At 46.0% G+C, this 17,395-nt stretch overlaps 2 protein-coding genes across 3 annotated transcripts in view; one reads left to right on the top strand and one right to left on the bottom strand.

Moving 5' to 3' along the window:
* Positions 1–17,395, bottom strand: part of LOC139991532 (uncharacterized) — a 233,484-nt gene that overhangs the window by 60,075 nt on the left and 156,014 nt on the right. The gene's annotated exons all lie outside the window — the stretch shown is intronic.
* The window catches only part of Dtn (transmembrane protein 132C dtn), an 81,275-nt gene continuing 64,626 nt past the window's right edge, over positions 747–17,395 (top strand). The window contains exons 1-2 of one of the 2 annotated variants that reach the window (XM_072011799.1): positions 747–931; positions 997–3,514. In XM_072011799.1, the coding sequence (XP_071867900.1) occupies positions 3,418–3,514 (97 nt within the window). In that variant the 5' untranslated portion in view covers positions 747–931; positions 997–3,417. Of the gene's footprint in view, positions 3,515–17,395 lie in introns of both variants that reach the window. The other variant, XM_072011800.1, reaches the window with a different exon arrangement.

Raw genomic sequence — 17,395 nt, 5'->3', positions numbered from 1 at the left:
TCATAATTGACGCGTTAGTTTCGTTTACGCGGCCACCGCGTTTGTTAATTATTTATGCGTTCGCTCGAAGCGTATCGTCAAATACGAAATTTTGTAAAATAACATAGTAATTTCATTAACGTAAATCGGAGCATCTCGAAGTGTGCTAACTATTCGTGGTTCGTTATACTAGTTTGATACATGATAAAACCATTCATTGTTACATCGATATGTATTAGAACATCTATTCGTGGACTATCGTTGGAGACTTTAACTTTGTTTGCTACTTTAAATTATAAGGTAGCGGGTTGTGCTATAATGTAGCGCAGTCGTTAGTTTTCGCATATTTAGACGAAAATATCGGATAAAAATTAAAAAATTACCTGTCGACGATCGATCAGAGATGAGTCTTCTCGAATTCTTTATAATTCAGTATCTTTTCCTATTAAATTTTTCGTTCGAGCGCTTTAAAGCTGCGATAGTAACAACTCCCGTTGTTTTAAATCGAATTCTTAGAAAAACTGCGTTAATTACGAGATGATCCAATATACACACACGTTGCAATTGAAATAGTAGATTTATAACGAAATAAGTAGAAAATAACAAGGATAAAATGCATTCAATTTACGCTACACTTTAGAGATGTTCTAATTGAAACCCTATAATATTTGAGAGCGTATCACGAATCGTATCAAATACTTTTTATAAAGCAGCGTATTGTACGTTTATCGTTTTACACAAAAGCGTTTGCAATGAAATTTTAGGTGGCAGAGGCAACCAGCTAACCAGGTAACAGGAGAATAGCCAGCATCGTGTCGGAGATCTTCTCGCAGAAACTCGTTCGATTCGTCAAGTACGTGCAACGGGTAATATCGTCGAGTTCGGTGTAATTGGAAGCACAGTGCTAGAGTGCCGTGTCTCGTTTCATTGGCCGTGTACAGCAAATTACATTGTACGTAGATATTGCGTCTCTTCAAATTTGCGAGCTGCTCGTTACAAGACATTCCCCCTAAACAGATCAAAGGATGCGACTCGAGTGGGCTGCCTCCGTTGGGAGGCAGAAAAAAAGCATTTGACCGTCAAATGCGCAATGCTTTCGACCGGGGGATATACAATTGATTAATAAACGCCTCGGTTAAACAAAAGCACCCCGCTGTGCGGTTCGAGGTTGGTTGTTAGGTTCGGTTCGGTGAGGTCGCGTGCGACTAACTACGACTCGACGCCGTTGTCGCGGGGGCAGCAACTCACGGCTCGATAGTTCCACGAAGATAAAATCAGAACCGATCCCCTTTGTGCCCGTTCTTTTGGGTTGCAATACCATCTTAGAAAATGACCAGGAAGCTTGGTGTCCAGGAGTCGAACGTTCCGACTCGTGTTTTTCCTTTCACGCGGAACTTTATTCCACGTGGAATAACCCGCTTGATCTCGGTTTGGATGCTTATCCGACCTATAGATCTCTTTCTTAAGTCCGGAAGGCGTCGAGTTGTTCTCGAGATTGAATCGCTGTACGGTAGACAAGCCAGTATCGAGTATCGATCGTCGAATAAAACTACCGGCAGACGTTTACAGTACGTATCACTGGATTTGCCTATGCCAACCGTTCGAGGACCATCGCTTCTCGTATTCTGCGCGTTCTTTCGCGGAAACGAGCTTGTGCTCGCAATCCGACCCGCTGAGTCGTTGTTCCGTAGAAAACGCGAAAGCGCGCCGTAAAGTACATACCGAGAGCGTAAGAGACGAGAAACGTAACGACGTTGCGTCGAACGTCTCTCGATTTTACGCTCGTAATTTCGTTTATCTCTCGTCTTAACGTTTAACCGATTCGTCGTCTCCTTTCCTCCGACAGCTTATGTTCCAGTCGTACGTTCATTTTTATTACGCGAGTGGCCAGTTTAACGAAAGCACTGGCGTAACGCGTTGTTGCGTCAGCACCGACGAATCTTTCTTTTTTCGTACAAACGATACCGCTGCGTACGATAACGCGTTATCGGGAATATCGCGGGATCTCTGATTGCTAGTGAACAGGTTCCGTGCAACCGCTTTGTCTTTGTTTATGCAATCGTCCGTCACGCTGCAACTTGTTTGCCGCATTACACGTTTCTTATCCGCCTGCGATAAGCATGCGTATTTTTACATCGATACTTATCGCGTTGAGACGGGAAAACGCTTCCTCGAACGAATATCAGAAGAACTCGTAGCAGCGTTTCGCGAAACGATTGCTCGTCGAAGGGGAACGAACGGTTTTACTGGATTCGTTGCATCGATACGGTTTACGCGACTCGTTAGCTTATCGAGAGAAACGGCTCGCCGTATATACCCGGTGCCGCGAGCCGCGCGTCTCCGATTCGCCGAGTGAACAATTTCGGAGTAAGAAGGAGCTTCGTAAACGAGGCGGACGAGTGGGTCTGGTCGTTTGTTTACTCGTGGAACGCGGTGCGTTGTCGAAGAAATACGACAGGTCTCTCGGCGGAGGGTAAAAAAGGGGGAAAAAGACGTCCAAGGCCCATCGAATGGTTGAATTGGCATGGAGCGTAGGTATAGCTGGTTCGACGGAGCCGCGAGCGTACGAGCTAAAGTGCGCGCGCAGCAACAGTAGGATCGGCTGTAGTTGTATGGTAGTCTGTAGAGGGCAGGCGCCCCCTCCGCATCTCTCCGCGTCTGGTCTGGGCCGCAGAGCGGCGCACCGTGTGTCGAGCCGAGCCGAGCCGAGCCGAGTCGGTCAATACTCCGGGCAACGCGGTGGTGAGAGCACACGACGACGGTCGCCCCGTACTCGTGCACGCCGTCACTCGGAAGCGGCGACTCTCGGTACAGATTCGTGTCTTTCGTGTCTCGAACGCGTAATCTCCGCTCGTGCGAGACTCGTGCCGAGCGTCGTCCGGAAGGGACGCCAGCCGGAGGACCGGCCGATCTATTCTCGCCGTGACTGCACGCGAACGGACTACGCGTATGATACGTACACGCACGCACACGAAAGCGTAACACAGGCACGAGAGAGGAGGACACGCGTGCGAGAGCCAAAGGCCTCCTCGCGCATCTCGTCGCATCTCATCGTATCTCATCGTCGTTCTCCTAAAGATACGCGTTACGAACCGTCTGCCCAGTTGGCAGCCTCCTCGGCTCGAATCAGCCGCGGCTCGCCTCTCTCCTCCTCCGCGAATACGACGCTCGTACGATGCGAGCCTGCTCCGTGGCAGATTCGTAGGAAGTCGAAGGACAGTGCCAGGACACGTTCCGCGCTGGTGAGGCGACGCGACACGAGACCGCCGCGGGTCTCGGCTGTTTCATCAACTTTTCCCTCCCTTGCCCTGCCGGTAGTGTCGAATACGCGGACAGTGGGTGCTATTCCGTGCGACGATTCCACGAATCGACCGTGAATCCAAACCAGAGAAACTACGTACCTGATCAACGACATGCGACTATGAATCCCGAAGCGTGATGGACAAGCTCGCGTACGCAGCCAACAACTTCCAGCTACGCCTCGCCGGCATACTCATGGATATGTGGATATTCTTCCTGTTCGTTGCCATCGCCGGTAAGTCTAACTTTATAGTCTCCTTTTTCTTCTCTTCCTCCGCTTCTTTCCTTTTATCGTCGTTGCACCTTCCATTCGATATCCGATTTTCTGCCAAATTCGAAGAGACGATCGGCCCCCTAACGCGTCCTCGGTGTATCGATTCGACGAGTGGCTCGCAGCGTGACTTGGTCCGCGTGCTGTCACTCGACGTGTCAATACGCATTACGTATGCACAACAGGCACGTGCGGCACGCTGAGTAAGTGCGTGGTATCTGTGCCATGGTTGAGTCTCGATTCATTCAAGAGATCGGGCAGAGGGAGAATCGATGCCACTTTCGTTCTTAACCGGTAAACGTCACGGATATTCCGTTTTTGGAGCGATTCAAGGCTATGACGCGACCGAGTTGGAGGAATCGAGTCGGACATGTCGTAAGAAAATATCGTTAGAGAAACCGGTATGTCTTGAAACGCGATTCCTCTTTTGTTAGCCTCGTTCTCTTTGCACCGATTACACAGCCAGAAGTTGTTTGTTTTCGCTACTGTCGGAGACCTCGTGGGATAGGCGCCACCGAGTATTCCAGTCTGAACGACGACGATGTAACATCACCGTAGGGGAACCACGATAGGGCAACGCCAGATGGTTGAATTTCTTAACGACGAGAAAGAGGATCGGGAAACTCCTCTCTGTTCTTTCCTCTTTTATCTTTGTCCCTTTGTTTTTCTTTCTTGTTGCTCGCCGTCTCGCTTCCACTCGATCTATCAGTTTTTCTACCTTAGGAACTTTTGTGTTTTAACGCATCTTCCGCGTCTTCTTCTTCCACGTCTGCTCGCATTTCCTCTCTTTCTCTCGCAGCTTGGCCTTCTCGATCGTCGTCAAGTTTCTCGTCTACTTCGACTCCTTCTGCCTCGTAGCCGGTTTTACTCGTAATTCGCCGGCGTCGTCGTCGTCCCCTTCCCTGCCCTTTCCAATCGTATCTCCGGTCCGTGCAGTCGGAATCACCCTGGCGTATACCCTCTTCCATTTCCTCGGCAGGGTTCGTCGGTGCATTCGTGCGTGAAGATCGACGGAAACGGGGGTAACTATCGGCGACTGTGCTCGTCGAATCTCATTTACGATCGTGACGGTTCGAGGAGAGCATCCCATAAAAGCGCTCCTCACGTACTCGATACCGATTTTACCTTCTAACGTCGCGTCGCGCCGGCTCGTATAATTGCTCTTCGTGCCGAGCCGGTCCGATCGCAATTCTATCGCGATTTCCAAAACGATCGAATCGTCGTCGTGCAGCTTCGACGCTTTCTCTCCGTGGCTCTCTGTCCGTAAATGGAAGCCACGCAACGCTCCTTTTCTGTATTTGCACGAACCAGGCGCCGGTTAAAAGCCCGGCCTTTGATAGCATCGCGTCTGATTTGGAGAATTTTCGCGAAAAAAAAAAAGAAGAAATAAGAAAAAAAGAAAAGAGCAGCAGTCTGCGGTTTCCCTCGGCTCGGCAACAGCAGCGGCGATAGTCTCTCGTTTAAACGCCGTGGAAATGTTTGGCGGAAGCTGCGGAAAAAATGCTGTGTACGATATTTCGGATGCTGTGTTCGCTAGGCGGCTTTTTCAATGGCTGTGAGAAAGAGATGGTTCGTTGCTTTCGCGGTTTGTTCCATCGTTTTACAGGGGCGAAAAGAACGCGCGTCGCAACGGATCCGCGATCGTTGATCGCTTTTCGCGTCGCGCGCTCAATGGAATCCCCTTTTAGAAATCAGGCCGATCGAAGTTCGCGCTACCACGTCCAATAAATACGCATTTTCACCTCCGTGTATGGAACTATGATGTTGAACTCATCGAGCAGAAACGCGTATCCTACTTGAACGCTAAAGTACCGTTCAAGTTCATTTTCGATACTCGAAAGCGAACTCGAAGCGGATAAGCAGTCGGTTGATTTCGTTCGCGCGCTCCACTTCTATTCCCTGTCTACTGTAGCTCTGCTACAGGAAATACGTATCGCGATTCTTTTCAATGGTTCTCTCGTTGTATCGGTCGCGCTTCACAGATAAGCTTCTGTTTCCTTTTGTTTTATAGATATTAGTTTTCATTCATCCAACGTTTACGGGCTCGTAACGAATCAATTACCGTTGCAACGAGTTCCAAGTCGTATTTGAGTCTCTGTCTTCCATCGTCTCAAGATTGTACCATGCATTATTCATCGTTCAACGGAACTATTATTTGATGCATTTTATTCACGCTTATTCGCTTTTCTCGTGCTGTTGCACCTCTGTACGAACGCATTCAGCGTATTTATCTTCATCGTCGTAGTCCGTCTCATCGGTTCGAAAACCAGCAGTTTCGTAATGTAAATTATTTTACTTTGTCTTTGGGAATTGGACACGTAGGTACATACAAGGACGCGTTTACAGAGCGCTTCAAAAACTTGGGAATAAACTTCGGCAGCGTGTAGTTACCGTTGAACACAAGCAAAACGATCTTAACCCATTAAAGACCGACGTTGCGTAAACGCGACACGTCGTTTGTAGTTTCTTTTCGGTAGATTCGTTCTTTCGTGAAAACTCCAAAGAATTTACTCCATATACTTTTTCTTTACCTACGACTACCTCTATCCTACAACTATAAGAACTTTGACGAAATTGACGTGTTTTATAATCAATGTGCCGAACTATTTTCTTTTTAAATTATAGAACTCGCGAATACGCGTCTGATTTGTAACGAGCTTCTGCGACGTATCTTCTATACCCATATTATACTCATTTTTTTGTCTTATCTGGACGATTACTTTTTGAAACAGCATGTAGGTAGGGATAGCGTTCTTCGAGTTTCGTGATTTTCTTATCTGTAGCGTGGCATCTGGTCGAGGGAAGTTTCTAAAGTTTCGCGACCTATTTTGTTTCTCTTCAAAACGCTCGTTTCCACGATACCCGGAACGACGATTCTCCGCGTCTATCGTTTCTACGCTTCTTTCTGTTTCATTATCCGTACTAGCGATGCTTCATACTTGACTCGCCGCACGATCTAGGAATTCTCATTACCTTCTCGTGGCACGAGCACATTCATCAGGTGTCAAATAAAATTCGCGCGATTCCCCCTTACTTAAAGTTTAACAAAGATCTACTCCTGGCACAGGTACATAGCGCTGTTATTTCGCTATCGTAGCCGTTGAGATGAATTAAGAACGTCCTACTCGGAGGAGCACGGTAATCTGTTATCTTTGTTGGCCATTCGAACTCGTCCACCTAGCATCGTTCTCTACTTTCACTTCCAAACTGAAGTCTACGATGAAGTATTCATTGTTCTATATAACGTCAACGTCTCGTAATATTCCGCATTAAACTTTCAAGTATCTAAAACAGTTAGAAATTTGCCATTTTCGAGCCTCGGTTTCATCGATCCGATTTTCTCCCCTCTTTCGATAGTTACAAAATCTTCCACCTATGTTTTATCCTTCCACTCGATTACTTCAAACTTTTCACTCTTCCAAGTGGATTTTAACCGTTTTGGATCTAGAGATAAGGAGAAAAGGAGAAGGAGAGAGGAGCCTGATCTCGGGAACATTTATCTCGCCGAATCATTATCTCCACGAAGACGTCGTCAAGAAGATATCGCTCTTTGACGATTACGTGATTAGATTAGATTTAGATATAATAGATTACGTGATCTGGTCGAGATATAGGCGAGGATGCGAAATCGAGTGAACGTTGACGTTATTTGCGCCAGGCTGCCAAAACGTCGATGTCGAGAAGTTTGATCGAGTTTGTATAGACGTCATCACGTTTTTGAACAGTGTCGCAACTGCACAGAGATTCGTAAAGTCTGTGAAATATAGCGTCATAAATATTATACCATAAATTTTATCATTGCGAAACGCAATTATTGGAATTTGTTTCAGTATGTATTTTCTACGTCTGATACTAAAAATGTAGAGAACCTTGGAGATTATTATTTTTCGAACCTTCATTTTGAATTATATATCATTTCGTTACGTGGTCAAAGGGTTAATAAATCTTTTTTACCTTTATTCGGCATGTAAAATGTTTCTGTTAAATTAAGCTTTTCGCTACATTACCTTTCCTATATATCTTCAAAGGAATATTTCTAAAAATATTTTAACTAATATTCGATATGAGGCCGTGAGACGAGTAAAAGAAGAAGGTACAGCAAATAATCTCTGTTATATAGTTATGCGATATTATTTAAAATTCTTTGAAATATCGCCTCTCGAACACAGAGCGAAAAATTTATTTACGTAAACATATTAATATACCCGAAAGCCTTTCCATACTATTGTGTACCATTCGTGTTCCGATCTGCGAAGATCGAACACGTGGAATTCGAAAATTGAACTTTAAATATTTAATTCGAGAATTCGCTATTTCCGATCCGCGACAGGAACCAAAGAATTTTCTGCTTCCTTTGGTCGCGGTTATCAACATTTTTAAGAAATTTATTTCTTACTCCGGTTACTCTGAACTTCCCATCGTTGTTCTGATCAGCAAATATCACTACGGAAATCGGTAATTGAACTCTAAATAACTAAAAGAATCAGCTGCCTTCGATTTTCAAAAGAAACGAAACAATTATCTACTTTATTTTCAGAGTCGCATCTTGAATCTTTTACTCTTTCGTTCAATTATTTTAAACGTTTTGTCGCTGTTCCAATCTACAAAAATTCCTACGAAAATCACTCTGAGCGAATAGTACAGCGAGAGAGAGAGAGAGAGAGAGAGAGAAAAGAAGGAAGCGGAAGGGAAGCTCGATCGACCGTCGCGTGGCTATGGTGTATGGTGGTTGGCTCCTCTAAAAATTTCGCGACACATGGTAGGTCGTCTTGGCAACGAAGTCGAATGATTTTACGGGGTCTCTGGTGGCAGCTACATCGACCGTTGTAACGAACTCGAATGAGCAAGGGAAACAGAAAGGGAGGGGGAAAGGTAGGTAGGTAGGTAGGTAGGTAGGTAGATGGGTAGGTAAGGTAAGCCAAGGGTTCTGGCAAACTACGCGGAAACCTTGTTGAGAGACAACCGTATCTCTTTCTCTCATCTGGAACGCGTATCCTTTAGAACGCGAGAAGCAGGTGTTCCGAGCGATACGCGCATTGTCCTCTCGCTTTTTATTCTTAGAATTGCTCCCATCTGTACGCGATATCCACCCGCTACGGTAACCCAGACAGCTGTAGCTTTATACGCGGTAAAAGTGAATATTTCCGTCTTTTTTCCGGAGTATGTTGTCAGAATATACGGTCTTCAGTGGGACCAGATTTGCCACATTTTTATCCATAGGGTTAGAGAGACGTTGCTTTCCTCGCGCTCTTTTGTATCGCGAGATCACGGAATAAAATCGTTTGGAACATGGTGTCCATCCAGGCTGTGCTCCAACAAACCCTTTGGAATCGATGGTTACGACGAGACTCGGTGAAATCGAGGATACACGTGGCGAACGTGGGAGGAAAGTCGAAAGTTAAATATAATAGCGACTCTCTCTACCTTTTCCGCTTTATTTGAAATCGATCTCGGTTCTCTGGCCACGAGATATCCATATCCGATTCGACGAACGCGACCAGTGGTATCGAATGGCGGAATACCTTTTTCCGTGCTTGTCGTATAAACGTTTGGTTGCCGTGTCGCGGATTTCGCACGGTCATCGCGAACAAGCGGCTCGTAGAGCTGCCGTTTCGTATGCATTCCCCGAGCTTGTTATCCGGCATCTAAAACACGTTTCCATCCCGTATCCTGCGCTTCGTCTAATCGAATTAACTTCTGTATCGCGGCGGGCTCGTGTTTGCTTATCGATTTCCATTTTCTCCTGTCGCGTTCTCGCGTCCGACCGTGCAAGCATCGCGCCGACTTTTTCATTCGTCCGACACGGAGTGGAACCGCGAGCACGCGATCGCGTCCGTCAACTTTATGGCCGTCGCGCGATAATTAATGCGCTCGAACAGCTTAACGCGCACCGATTTGGAATTTAAATGGGAAAATTCGACACTCACGAATCCGATGTCACGCGCTGCCGTATTTATCGCTATCGAGATTGAAAAGCACCGCAAATTGATGAAATTGTTTTCGATGGACTGTTTGATCGCGGCGATCAAAAGAGTCCATCAACGAACGATGAAACGAACGATGAAACGAACGTCAGCAAGGAAACCGCTGTCCGATCTCTCGTCGTTTGGTACCCGTGTTCCGGCCAAAAACGGCCTCGATTCTCGCCACGAATAGAAACGAGCACAGACGTCGCGGTTCTCTAGAATTTAGGCGAAAGGACGCATTTCCTCGTGTCCGCGATGCGACGGCTGTGAAATTGCACCGGCGTTACTTTTGTCCGCATAGAAGAGCACGTACTTTGCAAAATTTTCGCGTAGTGGTATGGCGCGGTTTCGCCACCCCCAACCTTCCCCAGCACCCACCAACCTTCGAGAAACTTCTAAGCCGTGCAACCCACTTGCGCCATCCTTTCCTCTTTCTTTCCTCCTATATACATGACACAGCCGAATGGGGTAGTTCTCACGGTAATACAACAAACCGCTCCATTGCCTGCTTCCGCGGAATTCCTTTTCGCCTGATAATCGGCTGAATTTCGACGAAAACTTGCTACGAAACGACTTTTCCTTATCGTAATGTCGTTTCCATAATTAATCGAAGGGAACCGAGTGGCAACCGATTTCTTTTCATTCGTTCTACACTACCGATACGTTCGATTTACAGCAAGCGTTACGCTTCGAACATGAAAAGGACAGAAATATCTGGGAGATCGAACCGGCGCGCTGTGACGGATTTGAAAATGAATCGATTGACCACAAAAGACAGCCGTTGTTATGGTTACCGGCAGTTATACGTATATTCCTGGTGAATATCCGCGCTAGATCGAAAGTACGTTCTTTCACGACGTTCACGTCCTATCGAAATTAAGAGCATCCGCGTTAAAATAGACTCGTTCGACGGGAAGCTTAGCTGGATGTGGTTTTACCGGGCAATTGCTAGGAGACGCGTTACGTTCTATAGGTTGGCTCGCCAACGCGGCGTTGCTTCTTGGCTCGCAAAGAATCGCTGGAAGAATATAGGTCGAGCGCTAGGGGCGTCTTAGGCACATACCAACGATGCTTCGTTCTATTGAAATGCATACACTTTTGCTGGGCGACTTAGGTTAAAGCGTCTTATGCTACTGGAATCGATCGCACTTGACTCTCCGTGTATACGCATCGCTGTATAGAGCTCGAAATGAATCTGGGTCGCCGGGGACAGCCATCGACCGCGGGTTATTATCGAAAAACGAATACGACCGGACATGTAAATTTTTCTCCGCCGAACGACGAATCTTTTCTCCTTTGGTACCTCTGTTCAGAGAGCGATCGAACGGACGAGAAAGTCGGTCTCAAGTCGGTGCATAGGGTAATCTGAACATAAGCGATAAATTCACGATGTTTCGCAAGAAACGAATACGGTCGTCGCGTTGGTTTAATATCATCGATATCAGTCCGCGTAATTAACGTTATTAAAATTGGTAGCGTGGACGTGTACATTTCATCTGAGAATTAAACGGAAAGATAGTTTCAACGAGGAGATATTCCATTTAAAAAATTGTTTCTCTTAAAATGGCACACGTGATTTACTATGTTTTTATGTGAACTTTGAACGTAGATCGCCTACAAATTGTTTATAATCGAATTTGTATAACGTAAAAATAATTCTGTACGATCTTACACGGTGGAAATTAATCTTACGGTTATTGTAGCGGTCCCTGAGCGACGAGTTTCTCTACGGATTCTAGACGTTGCAATCAGCTTGCGTTTAGCATAGATACGAACGAATTTGCCGGATCGGGGATCGAACGAGGCTGGAAAGTCTCGAGTATTGGCCAACAACGTTAAATCCGGCAATCAGATATACCATAGTTATCGCGAATGTTATCGAACTAACTAAGTCGAGTTACATGGAATCGCGGAGCTTCGTTCTGAGGCCAAGTTTCCCACTCTGCCGGTTTGTATTGTATCGAACTTTAGAACGCGTGGCAGCGTCGTTCTACCGTGACTGACAAGGAGAGGAGCGGTGGCGTGTTAATCCTGGAATTCTGTCCGTAGATTTTCCCATGGAAATTTTAGATCCGTTCGTTCGTTCGTTCGTATCGTGGCAGCCACGGAGTAACGCGGTTTCAAACATCAGAACGATATGCATCGCACGATCTTGCTATTCAACGATGCGTGGCGACGAAAATCTGATTTGCAGCTGCGATATCTTTTCGCGGTCGTTAATAGAAACGCCTATCGGTCGACGCGTTTCACCGACCTCGTACGCGATTCCGTCCGATTGGATTTCCCGATGTTCCTCTACGGTTTGCTGCGCGTCGTGAAAACTCGAAGCGCGCCAATGTATATAACGCGATATTAAACTGGAGCTGAAGCAGCGTGATTAACCGTTCCAGTTCGCGGCCATAGATCCACTGCCGATATCGGGTGGCGGTGTTTGCGGTAATGTTACCAGTCAGATCGGCCTTTGATACGTTCCGCTCGGCCTCCGTTCCGTTCCATCTTTTAGTTCTCAAAGTGCGTCCACCGACAGTATCAGTCACGGTGTCGTGATTTTGGTTCACGGCGTTGTTTTACACGCGATAGCGTAGAATCCAACGTTAACGTCGTCACGGCCGATAGTTTCGCGTTTCGCGAGGCTGCGCGCCTGTCTTTGCGTTTCGACGCGCGATGGCCGGTTTCAAAAAATCTTTCGCGTGCAAATACGTATCGGCCGGTGACGTTGATTTACAAGCGAGTTCTCGCGCGCGGCCGTCACGTTGCCTCAAAATTCGTACAGCCGGCGGTTCGGTCTCGTGCTTCGTGCCGGTGTTAACGACACCGGATCGTAGTTTCGGGCATGGAAAACAGCTCGCGCGCAACGCGTACACCAAGCCTGGTAACCGAGTTACTCGTTGCACTACGCTTGCCGGTGATACGAATTACAGGCTTGCAGTTCCATAGACGTGCACGGCCTGTATATTACCTCGTTAACGTAGCCCCGAACTTCGACGTTAACTCCTGCGACCAGACAAATCTGTACGCTCCACTTGTTTCTCCACACCCTATCGGATTTACGCTTATGCATCTATGTAACTATAATTATACTTACGTCGTGCGAAAGAGGAGATTGTCCTTTAACCAGGCGTAATTTCGTCGGATCAATTTTTCCGCCCCTTATCGTAAATTAGTGCGCGATACGAAAGCGTTTCGTGCGCTTGCAGGCCGTGGTTCGTTCGGGTCGCACGACCCTGACGCGACTTCGATCGGTCCCCCATCTTCGTTCCCTTAATTAATCGCTATAATAATTAATAATAACAACGAACACTAGGGTTGTAACTCAATTAGCGACGGTAATACGGAACAGAACGGCGCATCTTGAGTCACGCGAACAGCATGTACATTATCTTGTTACCGTGTCCTCGAAGTTAGCGAGTAACTCGCCAGACACTTATACGAGCAAAGTTGCTGGCGGCCTGCGCGACCTCCTATTTCTTGGCCGCTTTCGCGGGCTCGCCAACTTGCCAGTTAAACAATAACGCGATGAATTACCACAGCGTGATTATTGCGTTTCGACGATAACTCGTCGGTCGCCGCCGTGGCCTACTCCCTTGCGAACCTCCTGCAATTTCAATTGCGAAACTTGACGCGAATCACCGGGGAATTCGCTCGTGCATCTTGCGAGTCTGCAGAAGTTACAGCGTCCCGGGGATACACATCGAGAGAGATTCTACTCAAAGACGTAAAAAGACGCACACTTTCGTTCATAAGTGTTTAAAGCTAAACGCGTGTTTGTTCGTCACCTTTAAAACTATCGAAATATCGCGTTCGTTGTAATGTTGTAAAATCGTTTTTTATTTTAACGATCATCAGATATAATTTTCAGATCGGTTTCAAATTTGACCGATATAATCAGGCGAGCGACGCATCGTAACAGTGTCAATGAAATTTCGATACGTTTTATTACAACGCGTACAGTACTCACATAGAAATTGCCTGCGGCAAACGTTCGAATCGTTTTACCAACCGCTCTATCTTTACATAAATTTCATGCCAGATAACGATACTTCTTAAGTATCGTTCTAATTATTCCTAGGGTTAAACTGACTTCCTATAGGCACGATAAAAAACTCCGATACTACTTATAAACCGGAGCGTTCGCTGCTCTCGAATAAAAGCTTGTTTCGTGAGTGGCTGAGAGAGCGCAGGCAGTAGCTGCAGCATCCTCGATGATGCGACGGTAATAAGTCAAAAGAAAGAAATACGAGTCGAAGCTAGTTTCTCCCTTTCTTCCGAGCCATTAGTCAAGTCGAAACAGTCACCGGACACGTATTCTTTCTGATGTATATCGTAGCTGCTATGTAGAACATCGATTGCGTACTGTAAGGAGGGAAAGCGGAAGACATTTCTAGTTAGTATACAGCGTTATTTACATATTACACACGACGCATAAAGTAGCGCGAGACAGGCCGTGCATTTCATTCTCTTGGCTGCTTTACGCGCATCCTTGGCGGACGTTGAACGTGAAGCGCTGATGTGTCTGCTGGCGATGAAACGAATGATCATCTCCCCGTCACTCACGATGAAAATACTACGTTAACACTGTGGTATACTTCCTACGCGATCGGTGGATGTTGTAACAGCGTATGCACCGCTATTACGCTGTCATTCGGGACGTAAATGGAACATCGAAAATAGAGCTTGCAGCGTTCTATGATTAGCAACCGCTAATGACGATTCTTGATCGAATTCAGCGATATTCTTGCGAATGGAATCGGCGTGCGATTTTAGATGAAACTTGATATCGCGGGGGAAGATGATGGATTTGAAATGCGAGATATTACCACTGGCGATTCGTGCGTTTGAATAATGTACATCGTTCCTGTAACGTCAATTTTATCGTGGCGTAATGATTTTGACATCCTGTCGAAACCGGGCAAGTATTCGGATATTTGAGATAGATCACACACACGTACCAAAAGTCCTAGGAAATTCTCCATCGTTCGTCAAATTTTGATATTTCACGTAGATTATACGTTTGAAATCGTATACATCGCTCGATGGAAATCCTTCATATACTCTACCTTTTCATTGTACGAAGCTTCGGGTTAAGCGACGGTGCTTTATAAAAATACATCTTTATCGCACACAATCTTTTGTCTAATCGAATCATAGAAAACGATTGTTCCATCTTCCTCTTCAAAGCCTAGATTTCGTGCTTCGAATCATCTTCCGTACACGATAGCCATAAAAATTTCGTCCGAATCTACTACCTAGTTACGCTTCTTTCGGAACAATAGTGGAATTCAGTTTGCCAAGCATCTCGTAGCTGCACGGAAACCCTTTTTCCAGTTCTCTTTCCATCGTTAGGTGTGTTTCTGAGAACGACGCGGCACGATGGAACGTGGCGCGAACACTCGCCTCGGAGTTATTCTTCTCGCGAGACGTTTTATTGGGCGATCGCGCGTCAAAGGAAGTTCCGCCGCGCCGTGCGGGTTAAAGCGACGTGGAGGCCAGCACCGGTGATAAGAGCGCGCGAGGGCGAGCCAGGGAACAGCGACAGCTCGTCGTCGTCTGTGTTGCGAGTTCCGTGGGACACTCGAGACGAGATCGCTGGCTAGCAGTCGGTCTCGCGAAAGGGGGTGGAAGCGAGTGCCACTATAGCGTGGCGAGTGCCGACGGCAGTCCACTCAGACCTCTCCTCTCCTCTTCTCTTCTCTTCTCTTTTCACCCAGCTCTCTCGTCTCCCTTTCTTTCTCTCTCTGCTCTCGGAACCAGGCTCTTTCGCGAGAGATCCTCGACGATCACACGATTATATTGTAAAATGTACACGACGTCGTTTTGCGAGCGTGGAGCGTCGAAACGCGCGGGCGCCAGAACTCCACGAAAGTCGATCCGGCGAACGTGTCAAGGAGAAAATTAAAATTCCCGAGGGTGCTATTAATTCGAGGCGATATCGCCGTTGTCTTGGCTTCGTCGACTTGGAACGAAAAGAAGAACGGGGATATTTGATTTTGTATCTAGTTCGCGCGCCAGATGACTTAATCTCGTAACAGTCCAGCAAATTTGACGAAATTCGTCCGAAAGTATCAACAAATGTTTACTTTTCTTTTTTATATATATATATATAAAATGTACGGATTGCTGCTACAAGGTAAAAGTAAATTCGAGCGAATGAACAAAAACCGAACTACAATCGAGCAGAGTCAAATCACTTTTCGAAGCGTGCTATAAATTCATAGGCAAATAATATTCGCGGGATTTGCGGAAAATTTGCGTTTTTGACGGTAAAACCTGTGCATTTATCCTCGTTACCGTGACTATCACCGGCCAGGTTGTTAAAGGCTGGATCAAAAACGGATTTAACGTGGCAGATTGATTCGAAATCTTGATCTCAGATGGAATTTTTTAATTAAAGAACATATCTAATCGGACGAGATTCCGATCGAGACGGCTCGTGTCGAATTCCAAGGGAAAAAGTTTTTTAATATTCCGGGAAGGTTCATCGGTAAGCGTATTCGAACGAGAGAATTCCAGTTCGAAAAGTACTTAGGTTAAACTCGATGTATGATAAAACGTTCCACTAACGGCGGTCTCGTTATCATAGTTTCGCGAAAACTCGCAAGCTTGTTCCCTTAATATGTCAGATCGTATTAAAATTTCATGGAGCACGCGTATCGCGGGACACGTTTGCAGAAATGTAACCAGCGGTATTATTTGTTAAAGCGCGCAAAGCCGCATCGTTGCACGTTGAACCGTTTTAAAGTTACGGAATGCATAATGCAGGCCGTCGCAAACTGCTTCGTACTGGGAAAAGTGGGAACATCGAGCTCGGGTAAACGACTGGTTTCCAAAGCGGGTACTGGTCAAAATCTCCCTTTATTCGAGGGGAAAAACGTTACGATGTGCGGTGGTAGACTTGCAATCGTTCTCCCTAGAATTCAGTTGGTCTTCGTCACAGTCTCTGGATTAGTGGGTTATCCTGTGTTATTCGACTGGTTTAACTACGCTGTGATATTTAACGCCGTGAGATCTCGGAAGTTAATGTATTCGGAAGAACGATGTTGGACATTACATTTATAAATAGATGGCGGATTTTTATCGCGTAATACGAGAAAATACGTAAGACGTGCAAATTGTAGTTCTTCTTGTAATATTTGGTAGAACAGTTTTCTATCAACGTTCCTTTAATTATTTCGTTTAAATAATTTTATCATAAAGATACGAATTTGCATAAAAATCCATTCGTAAGTAAAGTAGTCGAAAATTGGTGTACGAAGACTAAATTGTCATTCTATGGCACGTCGTCGATCTCGTATTATCGGGAATTAGTTCATAGCCTATAACGATGTACCTCTTTCTCCTATATACAATAAATAAGTAAATAAGTAAACAAATAAATAAGTTTCACTTCGTAGAGACGACACGCTCGGCTAAAATTGCAATCAAATCCCCTGTACAAATCCTATGAATTTTCGACTAACGATTTATGGACGGAGTTGAAAAGTCCCAGAGAGCGTTATACGGTGGAGATTCTCTTGCCTCGCAACTTGCCGTCCTGAGTCGTGTTAATGACTTCTCCGGCAGAGTTGTGTTTTTGGAAACACGCTTGTTTCCTGTTCAACGATCTGCCGAAAGTTCTGCCGTTAATTCCCCGGCCGGATTGCGCGAGAATAAAGCACAGCTTCGGTACTTTTATTGCGTTTTAACAATCTAACGGGCCGACCCTTTAAACTATGCAGAAGAAAATCCATAGCGAGGTCGTAGGAGAGCGGAGAACGCTCGTGCATACGAATCGATACTTAATATCCTCCTCATCGAGCAACTTGAGAATTTAGTAATTGGAACGCGTGGTTCTGTGTGCACAGAGCGTGCGGTTATCAAAAAAGAAAATCACGAACGAAAT

This window comes from Bombus fervidus, chromosome 10 (assembly GCF_041682495.2).
Source record: "Bombus fervidus isolate BK054 chromosome 10, iyBomFerv1, whole genome shotgun sequence".
NCBI lineage: Eukaryota > Metazoa > Arthropoda > Insecta > Hymenoptera > Apidae > Bombus > Bombus fervidus.
This window is presented reverse-complemented; position numbering and strand designations above follow the sequence as displayed.